The 16138-nt window shown below is 38.6% G+C and overlaps 1 protein-coding gene across 3 annotated transcripts in view; it reads left to right on the top strand.

Moving 5' to 3' along the window:
• The window catches only part of LOC109425134 (endoplasmic reticulum junction formation protein lunapark-A), a 28990-nt gene extending 16505 nt beyond the window's left edge, over window positions 1–12485 (top strand). For all 3 annotated transcript variants that reach the window (XM_019700363.3, XM_019700365.3, XM_019700362.3), the window contains exons 3-7: window positions 5651–5880; window positions 6004–6203; window positions 10639–11031; window positions 11094–11312; window positions 11402–12485. In XM_019700363.3, coding sequence (XP_019555908.2) covers window positions 5651–5880; window positions 6004–6203; window positions 10639–11031; window positions 11094–11312; window positions 11402–11580 — 1221 coding nt within the window. In that variant the 3' untranslated portion in view covers window positions 11581–12485. The remainder of the gene's footprint in view (window positions 1–5650; window positions 5881–6003; window positions 6204–10638; window positions 11032–11093; window positions 11313–11401) is intronic.
• The last annotated feature ends 3653 nt before the right edge of the window (window positions 12486–16138 follow it).

The following is a 16138-nucleotide window of genomic DNA, read 5'->3' as shown; positions in this document are numbered from 1 at the left end:
CCGCCAGGTGTTGCAGAAATGCCGCGAATACAACGTGCCCATACATCACTTGTTCATCGATTTCAAATCGGCGTATGATACAATCGATCGAGAACAGCTATGGCAGATTATGCACGAATACGGATTCCCGGATAAACTGATACGATTGATCAAGGCGACGATGGATCGAGTGGTGTGCGTAGTTCGAGTATCAGGGACACTCTCGAGTCCCTTCGAGTCTCGCAGAGGGTTACGGCAAGGTGATGGTATTTCGTGCTTGCTGTTCAACATTGCGTTAGAGGGTGTAATAAGGAGAGCGGGGACCGCCGACAACGACACCAGCAGAGAAATTCAGAGGCGCATTGTGGCAGGAAATCGTGCTTACTTTGGACTCCGCAGAACTCTACGATCGAATAAAGTTCGCCGTAACACGAAGTTAACCATCTACAAAACGTTGATTAGACCGGTCGTTCTCTATGGGCACGAAACATGGACCCTACGTGCAGAGGACCAACGCGCCCTTGGAGTTTTCGAACGGAAGGTGTTGCGTACCATCTACGGCGGAGTGCAGATGGAAGACGGGACTTGGAGAAGGCGAATGAACCACGAGCTGCATCAGCTGCTAAGAGAACCAACCATCGTCCATACCGCGAAAATCGGGAGGCTACGGTGGGCGGGTCCCGTCATCAGGATGTCGGATAGCAACCCGACTAAAATGGTTCTCGAGAGTCATCCGACCGGTACAAGAAGACGTGGAGCGCAGCGAGCTAGGTGGGTCGACCAAGTGGAGGACGATCTGCGGACCCTACGCAGAGTGCGGAACTGGAGACAAACAGCCATGGACCGAGTGGAATGGAGGAGGCTACTATGTACAGCAGAGGCCACCCCGGCCTTAGCCTGATCGGTAAGGTAAGTAAGGGTGAACTAACGTCAAAACAATTCTTGGGAATTAATATCTTGTCGCCGAGTCATGACAAATCAAGTTAATCATAGTGATGTTATCTAATATCACAATTTGAACAATTTCAAAGATATTCTAAAGAACATTCTGGTGGAAACACTGGTTGAGACACATACAAATATTTATAGATTCATTTGACACTTATGCATTTCAGGATGTACATGATCCAGAAAACATCAAGCGTCCTATAAAAGTTTTATAAAACAACGAAAATATAACTTCTTTAAAAAAAAATATTCTTGTGCAATCTTAGGAGAATATTTGATACAGCCCACAATGGAAAAACATAGGTATAAAACGCGAATAAATTCAATATCTCTGTTCGGAGTGGACGGATTCAAATAAATTTTTGACACAAACTGCAAAAATCTCTACAGTTTTAGATAAGAAGGGCAAACCAGTCGAGAATAGATGAAGATTTTCTCAGAAAAATGTAAGAGAGAGAGCACGGGGTAAAACGAGCTCAATACACTGATTTCCAGCATCGTGCGGCGAATGACACTCTCCTCTTCTGAAACTAGAGAGATTTTTGCAGTTTGTGTCAAAAATTCATTTGAATCCATCCACTCCGACCAGAGATATTGAATTTATTCGCGTTTTATACCTATTTTTTCCCACTGTGCAGCCTTTGTCCTTTGAGCGAAAAGTCTTTGAGAAATTTGGATAGGATGCTGATAAAATTTTGAATGAATGAATTGCTCCAAGAAGAAATTCAAATTAAAAATTATTAAAATCTGGATGAGGAATTCTGGTGAAAACATTCGTACAATTTAAAAATAGTTAGTGAAAAACATTTGAAAGAATATTTAAAAAGATTTTTTATAGGGTAGAAGCTTCAGTTTTGGCCAGTCCGGAGTTTTGGCCATAGTGCGGTATTAAGCCTGTTGCGATCTAAATCGGCGTAAATTTAATTTTTACTAGTAGATCCTAATACAATATAATGATTACAGCTGTGAAAACCACACATTTTGATTAAAAACTAGAAGAAAAAAATACCGTAAAATGGGGTGTTAAGGGATTCGTCTTCACATACTACTTTGAAAAATCGCCAAACCGTATACAAATTGATTTACAATTTCCTAATTCGCTTAAAATGTGTGTTGGAAATAAAGGCATACTATAAGGATTACCACTCATGAAAATACGACTTTAACTGGACACTAGAATTCAAAAACTTAATGGTATTCCTTTTTCTCAATTTCGCTACCAAGGAAACATTTATTTGTAAGGTCGGAAATATTATTAGGAAAAATATGTGAGTAATCGTTATGTGTTCTACAACTCATTTCAAACGAAACTAGGGTAAAATATTTGATGTAACTAAGGTGGTTTTCGAACACCAACATTTTTTGTGAAAAAGTCTAGTTTTAGAAACTGGTGGGGTGTTAGGGGATAAAATTTCTCATATATTTTTTTTATTTGTATCATAAAATTTTGAGGCGATTGATTAATTGTTTAGCAGTTACTACTCTGAATGACGTATAACGGATTTCATTTTGGGTCATAGACATCCTAACAGTTGCTATGAATGATAAATTCAACTAATACAATATAGATCTTAAGAAACAAGTGCTAGATTGATACATATAATTAGAAGATTGGTCAAATATTTATCACTCAACTCCGCAATAGTCCCCTCTTTACAGAAATTTGTGTTCTTTAGGTGTTTTGGTATGTTTTATTGAAGGCGTATTCTTCAAAATAGATTTTCCATATGTTTTCTTATTTAAATATTATTATTGATTGGCGCTAAAACGTGACAGCTTTTTGTAAATGTGAAATATGCTCATTTGTTCCATATATTATGTAAACCAGACTGCCACTAACTCTTGCAATAGAAAATATTTATGAAGCCATGAGTCGCTGCTAAAATATCTCAGAATCTAAAATACGACCTACTCCAGCGTAGAAATATCAGCATTGAATACACAGTTTACACCCTAGGCCATCTAAAGATGCTTGCATATAAAACAGTTCAATATAAATGAGTTTTTAGTGAACAAAAAACTGTAAATACACATACTTGGTTTACAACCTGTTGGTCAGTCTGAACTATTCAATTTGGTTACTCTAAACAGTAACTGTGAATAATGTGTTTGTTAAAAGTTGAAGCCACTCAGATACAATTGACGGGATTTTTTTCAGATTTCGAGGCTTTAACATAAAGAAAACTCATATACAAAGGTAGATGACAATGAAACATTCCCTGCACCTTCAGGACTATGATAATCTTTTTCGGTGATGTTCAAGATATATTACAGTCACTGTTTACAATTAATCATTTTTTATCTTTCTTTGAAATATATGTAAGAAAGAACTTTTACATGCATTCCTTTAAATTCCTTAACACCCCTTTTTCATATTTTCCAAAAATTCACACACTTTGTTAAATATCTTCAATTTCTCCAAAAAATCATCAAATTTTGTAATCTATATGCGTAGCAGGCAGCAAGACAGTGATCGGACTGCTTTTCCTGAAAGTTTTAAGAAGTAGAACCCATGAATTAATGGGGACGAAAAATTTTTCCGTCCCTTAACACCCCATTTTACGGTATATTTCCTTTAAAAATCTGCTCCCATATATCTATTTTGGCCAGGGTGTTTCTAATTTGGCCACTCCCATAAGAAATGCACGTGATTGGCCAAAATAGAAACCAAACTTAAGAATATGGCCAAAACTGCGGCAGAGCTTCTATTTTGGCCAGTGCCACTTTTAATACAAAAATCAAGTATTGGCTTGATTGCTGCATTTTTCCTTCAAAATATAGATTGGAAGCTTTCATTTGACGCATTGGTTGTTTTCATAGGATTATTGGTTATTTTTATAAAAATGATTTCCCTTAGACTGGCCAAAACCGGTGCTCGCACCCTATCTGATGGAATTCCTCAAAGCACGCCTAGTGTAGTTCATAAAAGTATTTCTAATATTTTGTTCGAAAGATTTCTGTTGATTTTCATGAAATTCTTTGATGTACTCATTTGTTCAACTGATGAAAAAAAATGTTCGGAGAAAACCGGAGTAAGTTATCGGGAAAATCCCCTTTTGGTGAAGCTTTAGCATAAGTCCCTGGTAAAACTCCTGGTTCAGCAAATTCTCGAGAATTTCGAGTATTCGTGAAACTACCTCTAGTGAACCTACCAATGAAAATTTTCGCGGGAGTTCGAGCGAGTATTCAAAAGCATCTGTAGCAATATAGTTGTATGGTTTATGGAAATAAATAATTCCCAAATATAGAATCTGCCTTTACATTTTGGGAGAAATATTTTCTCAAAAACTAATCTTTCAGGAATTCCTGGAGATATTCCTGACATATCTGAAAATGTGATCAGAAAGTAAATATCTAAGAACTTCATATTGCAATCGCTGATGAAATAATTGAGTGCTAGACGATTATCAGACAAAATCTAAGGCTTTTTTGATCTCTCAAATTTCTCCTAGAGTTTACGGTTTCAGTCTAAGTAGCTTGCCTGACTTTCTGCAGTAGCCATTTACGCTACCACAAAGTTCACCACTGGTTTTCTTTTGAATTATCTTAAAAACTACCATCAAAAATACTGCACGGAAGATTTCCCTAGAAATCGTTTCCAAAATTCTTTCACGAGTAATCTTTCTAGATATTCCACCAGAAATTCCAGAATGTTTTTTTTTGGCATTCGATTATTGCCTATTAGTTTCCCAAACAAACTTACCAAGATTTTTTTAGAAGAGACTCTTGGAATACTACTAAGAAATTCGTAAAAGATTCGTAAATCCTATAATCATATTGTATTTTCTGAGAATTTCGACCTTCCAGGATTATACTTTTTACTTTTATTTGCATAACCCTTTATAAGGCAGTGGCAACTATATTGCCACTTACTGTTTGTATGTTTTCTGTTTTAAAACAATTTATTTCGAACTTATTTTTTGTGGTTTACGAAAAACTGGGATTGCTAACAACGCCTGGTATTTTTTGGTACTAAACAAAGCTTTTACACAACAAGCCATTTGTAGTCTCAAAAATGGCTAAATTTAACCGCGTGAAGAAAATTGGCTCAAACTTATAGTAAAAGTATAGATTTGGTAAATATTTTAAGAAATAATCAAATTATGGGTTGACATGAGCTGAACTACGCAGTTTATATTATGGGTTAAGTCCTAATCCACTCTAAAATCTCTTTTCCGGCTTTTTGTCGAAGTCAAAAGAAGAAAAGTACCCTAAACGGGCAGTGGCAAGAATATTGCCACCAGCGCTGGTTTGGTTGCCTAAACGGGCAGTGGCAACTAAATGCCACCTCAAAAGCTAGTTTTTCGACTAAATGGGCAGTGACAACTATATTACCACCAGCGTTTTGGGCTAAACGGACAGTGGCAACTGTATTGCCACCTAGATTCCAAATTTTCTGAGTAAGTTACGTTTAATTTCCACTGTAAATCATTCTATTTTAAAGTCGTGAAAAATATAAAAAAAACTATCGGGAAAACCGGAAAAAACTCGGGAATTTTATTTGCCGCTCTGAGTGGCCACCTTGTCACGTTCCGTGGCGCCTTCCTCGTGGAGTCCAAGTAACATGCCATGAATGCATATGATAATTGAAGCACATTCACTTTAAAGCTTAAATCTCGTTGATTCGTGCATGCGGTCATTCATTATATCGTTACTTTGCCCATTCGTTTTCATAACATCAAACCTTCACCGACGCGCTTCTTCCGTCCATCAATCGTTACAGAAAGAGAAAACCACCTACGAGGTGTTGGAAAACCTGGAAGAAAAAATCAAAGACATCGAAGAGTACACGATCACCACCCAGCAACGGCAAAAGCGCTTCGTAGCCAACTTCCTGGTCATCTCGATTGGGCTGTACGTGATATCGTTTGCGGTGTTCTACTTTGTGTTCTTCCCGCCAACATGGAACGAACGGATCATCCACTCGCTGCCGCTGCTCATCTGCCCAATGATGTAAGATACCTTGCCATTATCGGTTTATTTATCATCCAGCTTCGTCGATATCGCATAGATTGAACATTACGCGCGCTAATTGAGCAATTACAAATGCAAACAAATTTGCTTTCTCTTTCGCAGCATCACATTAATCAAAAAAGTGCTGGCCTGGTACTTCGAGCGGAAAGTGATCAGCAACACGAACGAGCTGAAAGAGCTCCGGGCGGAGAAGAAAAAGATTCTGGAAAAAGTTATGGAAAAGGAAACGTACAAGGTGGCGTTGGGCATACTGAACAAATTCGGAGACAAATCGCACAAAATGCAAACGCAGACGATGAGTGGTAAGAAATTTTGGGAATTGTGGGCAGCCTTGTGTATTTTCTTGTTTCTCTCTCTTTTTGGCGTAACGTCCTCATTGGGACAAAGCCTGCTTCTCAGCTTAGTGTTCTATGAGCACTTCCACAGTTATTAACTGAGAGCTACCTCTGCCAATGACCATTTTGCATGCGTATATCGTGTGGCAGGCACGAAGATACTCTATGCCCAAGGAAGTCAAGGAAATTTCCTTTACGAAAAGATCCTGGACCGACCGGGAATCGAACCCGTCACCCTCAGCATGGTCATGCTGAATACCCGTGCGTTTACCGCCTCGGCTATATGGGATTTTCTTGTTTATACAGAACAATTAGTGACTTGGTTAGTATTTTTGGGTTAGTCACTATAAATTCTCAACTACAGAGACGTTCCCGCTAAATTGACCTTTTTTGTCCAAAAGTCACTATTATCAACTATTTTTGAGCATGTCATATCTGATAACCTGAATGATACAAAATATCGTTCGACGTGATGAATAGTTCAAATCTGTTATTACTTAACCCTTTGAAGCCGGAATTCCAAGCAGAGTTTAAAATTTTCATTTTCAATGAGTGAAATTCAACATGAATTTTTAAAATTCTCAGCTGAAGGATCAAAATAAAACCAAATCTCTGAAATGTAAATGTAAATATTAAATGTAGTAACGCTGAAAAAAAAAGGATCAAAATAAAATTCATTTTGGTGAATGAATTTTCTCACTTATTCATTCATTTTTCTGTCACTGACAATTTTCACTGAGACCGTAACTCCCGATTATTCTTCCAATCACCTCAAAACTTGTGTATAGTAGTTGATTAGATTACTAATTAACTGCTCTATTTGTCCATTAAGCCGGATTGTGCGTCTGTTAACAGAAATTGGACATTTTACGACGTGCGAAAAAATATTCGTGACAGAGAATTGAATGGAAAAAAGAAAGACATTCAGCTGACAATGAAAAAAATGAGAATGTCAATCTTCACTTCGATTTTTTTACACACTGATTCCAAGTATTATTATAGAGCTTTTTCTATGTTTTTCTGTAGTTTTAGTGCACTACAGCTTGAATATGATGCAGAATATTTTTTCTTGATATCGTAGGTCATCCAAACTGTTTTTGAGTTTAGATCCTAAAATCTACGGGTGTAAAGGTAACATCTTTCAACATACACAGCTACGATTTGTAATCTATCATGTCCAATAAGTCTTTTGAAAGTTCAATGGACAGCTAGCTGTGTTGTGTTACTTGGGAGTATCAGATCAGTAGGGTTTCCTAGGTCATTAAAACTGTTCTTAAGTGTAGGTGTAGATCCTCAAGCACTACGGATGTAACGGTAACTTCTTTCATTATACATAGCTACGATTTGTAATCTATCATGTCCAGTAAGCCTTCTGAAAGTTCAGTATCAGATTAGTCGGGATATCGTAGGTCATCCAAGCTGTTCTTGAGTTCAGATCCTAAAGTCTACGGTGTAACGGTAATTTCTTTCATTATACCAAGCTACAATTTCTAATCAATCATGTCCAGTAAGTCTTCTGAATGTTCAATGGACACTATCAGATCAGTTGGGGTCATACAAACTATTATAATGTTTAAAATTTAAAATGGGATACAGTACATCGAACATTCATCTATAATACCAGGAGCACTGACTGGCCTTTAAAAAAATTGGAAATATTGATTTTGCATCTTGTTACAGCACTGATGGAAAATTTACTAAATTTTTGATAAAGAACACAAACAAGTTCAATCACTACAAAAGTCTGTTAATATAAGTAATTCAGTTGCTTTCAAAGGTTTATTTATGAGTTCTTGTGTATATCAGACATCTGCAATGGAGCAAGAGATCAAAATAACACTTTTGGCTTCAAAATTGACATTACATTTCATTAGTACGAAAAATTCTTACACTTCGACTTCAAAGTGTCTTACAAAACGCTCCCTGCTACTCCCCGCGGGGATATTCCGTTCAAATGCACGTTTATGTATGTAGAATCGGTTAAGGAAAAATGCAACTGCCAAGAGCTGCCAAAATAATAGCGCCATGATGATATGTATATAGTCAAATTGTATAAAAAACATCCATTTTGTTCGGATTTTATTCGAAGAAATCGTCAAATAATAATAATGCCATTAACATGAAATAGAGCACTAAATCATGTTCCAATACATTCATTTAGGCTAAAACTAGCAGGCTACTATGATTTGGCAATTTTCGCCAGGTACATATTTTCAAATATGGACCACTGTGCGCTCGGACGTTTTGAGTGCTTGAATGTCCTTTTCGTGTCCAGGTCTCGTGCCCGTGCTTGAAAAACTACTGTCATAGCCATAGATTTTTAAGAACTGAGTGTTTTATCTATTCAGTGGTTATTATTGATAATGTCGGGTTACTCTATGTAGCGGGAAATAATAGTGATACAAATGTTACCTGCAAGTTATTAGTTGTAGGAAAGTTTAGTAATCCTGAAATACCTCAAAGGTATTTTGGAATGGCTTTGAGTTTCACAGAAGTTCACGGATCTGGGTGGGTTAAACTATGTAACGTAACTTTCCATAGTCTACAACGAATGCAGATTTCAAAAAAAAAAATGAATCATAAAAGTTTTTACAACCTTGAGTTATTCAACGTACAGAACAAAGCCTACTAGTATTTGAAGAATATTAGTAAGAATGAGTTTTTATCATTATTCAATGTAGTACGCTAGCATTACAAGTGTAGATCTTGAGTTGTGTATCCTATTTGGTTATGTAACGTTACTATCTAAAACGAAATCGGCAGTGGTTGTTTTTATCAGCAAAGCTTCGGAAGACCTATAATATCCCAAACATATACAACAACGCTCAATGTTCCTCTAACTATCTAAATGCAGTTGATTATGTAACACTACTTAACGTACTGGCAAAACTATTAACACAAATGTAGACCTGAAGCTATAGTCTCCGGAGTAGTTTGGTTGATAGTTTGGAATATCTCATAAGTACTTTGGAATGACTCATGAAATGCAAGGGGGATTACAGATAAAAGTTGAATGTGTAATGTTACAGTTCATAGTGAGAATAGCTACTGTTACTGCCAAGAGATAAACTTCACGACAGTTTGGATGACCCTAAGTATCCCTAAGGTTTATAATAAATATCTAGTAGACTTCAGGTTGGTCCAGTAACCGCGATTGGTTATGCAACGTTACTAGGTATATCAGATATGACTGCTGATACGAGTGTAGACCTTAAGTTCTGAAATATAAGGTAGTTTGGCTAATCTGGAATATCCCTAAATTATCTCTTAATGGCATTTTAGATTTCAAGAGCTTCACGGATCCCAGTAGATTATGCAATGCCTAGTGCAATGCTATTACTTATGGCGAAAATATATATTTTTTGTAGATTTGAAGGACTTCACTTGAGGACAGTTTGGACGACCGTGACTGTCCCAAAGGTTTATAATAATATCTAGTATACTTCATATTGGTCCTATAATCGCGGTTGATTATGCAATGTTACTCAGTATAGCATATATGGCTACTGTTACGAGTATAGTCCTGAAGTCCTGAAATCCAAGGTAGTTTAGCTGATCTGTAAAATCTCTATAGTGTATCTAAATTACATTTGAGATTTCAAGAGCTTCGCGGATCCCAGCAGATGAGATGCTATTATTTATGGCGAAAACACATAAAATTATTCTTGTAGATTTGAAGGACTTGACTATATGACATTTCGGAACACCTAGAACATCCCAGACTACAAAACACCTTTTGATATTCTTGACGAAGGTTAACCGTAACCGATATCCATATCCAGCTTTTACAACAACTGGTATATTAATTATTTTGTTTCTACAAACTTTATGGTGTCTATCACGCCGAGGACCTGGGATCGAATCCCACTCCCGACAAACTCACAAAATGTGAGTTCTTCCTTCGGAAGGGAAGTAAAGCGTGGGTCCCGAGATGATCTAGCCTAGGGCTAAAAATCTCGTTAATACAGATAAAAAAAAACTTTATAGTGTTCAGGATGTTCTAGGTTGTCAATAAAGTATCAAATACAAATATTGCCATTTTTCCCTAATAGAAGACTCAATTTGCAACAAGACAGTGTTCTGTTTTATTGCATGTGTGAATTAATACAGCCGTTTCTATGTTGGGGTCATATTTGACCCTCCGGCTCCAAAGGGTTAATTGATACCTACTTGATGGACTACAACTCGTAGCAGTGAGTCTACGCCAAATGAAGCAATCGCCTCCATTAGTCTCGATGACAAGACTCCTCCTGGGAGCAACCATAATCTGTATAGATTGGTAGGCATGTCCGTATACGAGAAACATGTTAACCACGCACGTCCCCCTTTCGAGATATCATGTCAGAGTTTTTAGCCGAATGTCAAATAACTGTATATTTTCTTTCATATTGCCCATTCCTAGGACTATCACCAATGAAGGCTCCCCAACCGATGATGGTGACTCCGAAGGGTCCCGCCCCTACGAGAACCTCCCTTGGACCACAGTCCGCTCCAGCTCCACAACAGATGACGCCGATGCGGCCACAGATGCAGCCCAACACTCCGATCGGGTTCAATGTCAATACGAGGCAACAAACTCCGGGCATGCAGAGTTCCTTCTACCAATCGCAATCTGCTGGTCTCATGCAACGACCCATTGGAATGGCGCCCCAATCGATGCCCTACCGGCGGACACCCTATCCCATCATCAACCACAACCAGAAGGGGGTCCTTGAAAAGATGGTGGACTACCTGGTGGGCGATGGGCCCAGCAGTCGTTTTGCGATGATCTGCCGAGAGTGCCTCATGCATAATGGTAGGTGTTTTTCCTGTAATCGATCCAAATCAGAGATTACTTACGAGTGAATCTATTTCCAGGTATGGCCCTGCAAGAAGAATACGAATATTCGCCATTCCGGTGTGCCTTCTGCGGGGCATACAACCCGGCGAAGAAACAGCGACCACAGGCACCAAAGCTTCCATTCGAAATAGCACAGCTGGAAAAAATGAAGGAGCAGCACGGGTCGTCTTCTTCCCTGGCAGAGTCAGAAGGATCTTCTTCCGAAGGAAGTCCAAGTGGGGAAGGTGAAGCCGAGTGTAAGTACCTCCGGTTCATACAAGTCTTTGTTTTCCATTTCCAGTCCGATTCTGTCTAACTACTGATTATCATTTATTTTATTTCATAGCACCCGAACAAGAGCAAGCCACTGCGCTCGATCAGGACGATGAACAACCACAGGAGGATGATAAGCCAGAAGCCGATATGGCAACCCTTTCGCCCAATGATCCAACGGACGAGGTAGACCCTCCCCAGGATTTGAATCATATGCCAGAACAACCGCAGGTTGGTACAAAAACTGACTGAAGTGTGATTCACCACAGCCAGCCCAGATGGAACCGCTCCCTGGGAGTGCATCCAGTTTCATCACTTGTGAATATGTAGTGCAGCACACAAACTCACACCGACACGAAGCCATTATCAACCGTAGTTGCGGATGGTTTCTTTCTCATCTCCTTGCATGACTTTGTACGTCGCTTACGAAGCTTTGATCAAAAGTACGCATGTGCAAAAGCAAAGCCATGGCCAACGGAATTACTGAAATGTCTGGAAACATAACGATCTTCCTCTGGACAAGCACCACTTGCATGCGACACTTATCCCTAGGTGGTGCAACGAGGAACGATTAGAAATTGTAAATTTTTAACTGGTTTTCCGCACCATTCTAAAAAAATCATTTCTATCAACAATTTGACATTTTATTGAATTTTTCTTTATCTAGTTTAACTCCGCACTATACTTTCGAAAACAAACTGTTAGACTTTGATTTTTCCCCAAACGTATACATATTACATAGAGAGTAGACTGATTTGTTGAGAAGAAAAACGCCTAGTTGTTATTCATTTACCGAGAGATTTCACCGGATTGTCGCAAAAGGGATAGTGGATTATAACAATCATTTTAGAGAGCAACATTATAATTAAGACAAGCATTTAAACAGCATACTACTGGACGCAGATACTGTGTGAAGGGACAAAGTAAACGGAGAATTTTAGACGAAACGCTTTGGACTCGACTGTGAAGTCATTGATTTGGATTGGTAAAAGCATAGACAGAATTAGTAGGGAAATGCATGGTTTAATTTATTGAAAGTAAAACAATTCATAACATGAGTGTTACTATTAATTAAAAAATTCTTTTCATTTTATACGAAAAAAGCAGCAAAAAAACTATCGATAGAGGTAACAAATATAACATATTGTTATTAAAAATCTTGATTTTTTTTATTAAAAAAAACGATCCGAAATTTTCTCGAATGTAGGGATAGGTGGGACATAATGAGCAGGTTAGGCATGTTGTCACCAAATTAAGCCAATTGAACGTATAATCCTTATTTGAACTATAAAACACGTCAGCTATTATATTGCGCTTTGCAAGAAATATTTTAGTTTCATACTTTTATCGAACTGGCAGTCAGTTGTGCGCAAGGTACAACAATGTTCAACAATGGCACAACCAATCGAATCAGCATCAATTCCAGAAAATATTGTTTTATTTACATTTCATTAAAACAATCTTGAAAGGGATCATAATGATTTAACTTACCTTTCCACGCGAGTTATCAACAACAACGATCAGCCGGTGGGCGAGCGTCGATGTTTGTTTTGGTCGCAGACAATTGAAAAGTGCTGCGTGTAGCTTTGGCACGCAACGACGTCGTCTGGTTTCTTGCTCCTGATTGGCTGCGCACAACTGGAGTGGGGGCTGCGCGTAACTGCCCGGCGCGACGAAAGAAAAACTTGACAAAATATTCGCAATACATCGAGGTCTTGAAATTAGTCTATGGTCTCCGTTTTCTCTTGCACTCGTTCGATCAACAATATTAACTAACGCTACTACCAAATGTCAGCTATCCGGAATGTTCTTCTTTTTCTGATTGGCTCTACGTACCCACTGGAACTTGGCCTGCCTCTCTCCAACTTAGTGTTCTTTGAGCACTTCTACAGTTATTAATTGGAGGGCATTCTTTGCCAGCCATTGCATGAATTAGTATATTGTGAGGCAAGCACAGTGACACACTATGCCCAGGGAGTCGAGAAAATTTTCCCGACCGGAACGGGAATCGAATCCGCCGTCTCCGGATTGGCGATCCATAGCCTTAACTACTAGGCTAACTGGAGACCCCAGTGGAATGTATCATCTTCTAAATGTTCACGGTTCACACCGTGCACCTGGTCAGACGCCTGTCATTCTAAATATCAAAAATTTAATTTCGTTGGGTATGTCTAAATTCAACCACCTAACAGCCCAACTAACATTTTCAGCGCTATAAGATTCAGTCATTTGCTTTCTGTTGTGTAACCATCGAGTAAAAGCAGTCAACGCTGAATAAAAGGAAAGCTAGTCAAATATAAATCATAGGCTAATACACGATTGCAAAACAAGCACCATACAGCTACCGAACTCGGTTTTCAGAAATCCATTGCTTGTCACTGGGGCTGCCTTTACTCCACCCTATTCCAACTCCGGGAGATTTCCCGGAAGATGTGAAAACTTGAACACATCGAATAGGAGTCCCCACTAACAAAACAGCTGCTACTATACAGTACAATTCGTTATACTGACAAATCCCCAAACCAGCAGCGCTTTAAAGGCCGTTATGCGATTTCATTACGGCTAGAAGCTGTAATAAAGAAACTGTTGGTTTACCAACACGGCTTGCCGGATATAAACATTATTGTCAAAACAAACTTTAAACGGGATATATAGCTACTACACAAATTCATTACAGCTATCCATGTATGCGCTGTGAAATTATTTGGGTTGCTTTTATTGCACTTTTATTCAATGCCGGAAGATTTGCCGGAAGATGTGCAAATCGAGTAACAGTCCCAGCCACTACAACAGCTGCTTTTATACAGTACGTTTTGTAACGTTGCCAAAACACAAAACAGCAGCGCTTCGTAGCCGTTTAAAGAACACTCTTTCAGCTAGAAGCTGTGAAGAAGAATCTGTTGGCGCAATCACACAGCTTGTTCAATGTAAACATTATTGCGTTTGACGTTTTACAAGCTTTTACAGCAAGATGAAGTTGAGTAAGGTTTCTTGTGGCACAATTATGAAGCCTTGTCTGGAGTAAAACAAAACGGGCTATTTTCTATGTTATTTATATATAGCAGTGTGGCAGCGAGGGCATCATCGAGACCAGTGGATACGGAGATCGGGAGTTCGATTCCAAGTAGCGGCAAGTACTTTAATTATTCAATTTTAAAAGTGATAATTCCAGTTCCACATGTATTGCGTCACGGTATCCATAACCTAATTATATTCAATCGTTTAATTTGGGGATGCCGTAAAACTATTATTTAACAACTGCGAAAAGGCTGAAAAAGCGCCTTCTCAAGATGTTATTCAGTTAGTGGTTACATAGGAGCCGAGAAAAGAGCTATGACTAGGTGGCATAGAAGCTGATCGCACAGCATGTACAAGCTGATTAAGTTCGCCAGATTCATTGGTATAGGGCTTGCATAGAAGCTTCCGTCCATATGTACAACACAGTAACTCAGCATCAAGCCGTATTAAGAACGCTTTGTTGACGTTTACATTCACAATAAATGTTAGTTGGGAGCTCATTTTGGAAGCTGAACCTAAGAATATGGTATATGGTGGAGCTGGCTCACCTACACTTCCGATCCGCTTTAGTGCTTTATGCATCATTGTGGCCAGGTGTTGTTCTACACTGAGCCAACTTTCCCGATCATCGTTATATGTCAGTCCTATATTACTGCACTATTGGAATATCATATGAATCTAATATTGGGTTGAAAATGGGAAGTGAGAGTTATATGCGACGCATGTGGTATGACTCTCAGATCGCCATTATACTTCTATATGTATTGCATTTTGCTTCTATCATGTGGGCTGGGTGCGCCAATGTATATGCAACTCCAATAATATCCTTCACATTTTGAAAAAAAGTCTCTTTAGGCTGGAGCGGGAATCGAACTCACAACGCCTAAACGACCGTCGCCGCTAGCCGCACGAATCTCACTTAGAGGAATTGCGAAATTCTGCAAAACATATTCCACTTTATCTGCCAATGTTGCTTTTCGACGCGGCCAAAGTTATATGCACAGCTAATGTATCGATCGTGTAATGTGCATATAACTCCGATATGCGCAAGTGCCATTGAGTTTTATTAGAAGGTTTTTCAATCGAAACTGTTTATCGTATGATACGTATAACGATTCATTTGATGTGAACGTGTCCGACTACGGGTACAATGTATGCGTGCAGTGTCTGATAAAATGGTTCAACTTAAGATAACATTCTCCAAGTAAGAATCACTTAAATTTGATAATTTTATGACAAATAATGTGGAATATTATTCGGTTGGTCGATTCTACGACAAATAAGCTTTCATTTGACGTGTTCACATATTGCGTGTGATACAATGCATGAGCTGTACGAGTGCACCGAAAATGTGCCTTCTCTGGGGGGAAATGGGTGAAATCACAGTGATTTTTCATTTGCCTGTTTTCCATGACAAAAACGCTTTTTTCAATGCCTTTAAAGTCCATGTTATCAGGTTGTATTACGGAAAGCTGTTTAACATCTTTCTCGGGACAATATTTGCCTGAAAAGTACTTCGTTTTAATGAATTTTGAAATGGTTCAAATTAAGATTACAATTTGACTAGTTCAAAGTTTGATTTTTTGCCCTAATACATCTCCCAACCACCCACTCCGTAGTACTTATGGGAGTTTCACTGAGTCGGAGGCCTCTTTATATAAGTATTACATCAACATTTCCTTCCCATATCCCAAGTTACGGTAAAGATGGGCGTGGCCGGGAATAATGACATTTGTGCTTTTGGTATTCTTGCATAAGATTGGAGCGAAGTTAACTCCCCAGCTTTGTTCCG

This window comes from Aedes albopictus, chromosome 2 (assembly GCF_035046485.1).
Source record: "Aedes albopictus strain Foshan chromosome 2, AalbF5, whole genome shotgun sequence".
NCBI classification, from domain to species: Eukaryota; Metazoa; Arthropoda; class Insecta; order Diptera; family Culicidae; genus Aedes; species Aedes albopictus.
Note: the sequence above shows the minus strand (reverse complement) of the source record. Positions and strands in the feature narration are given on the sequence as shown.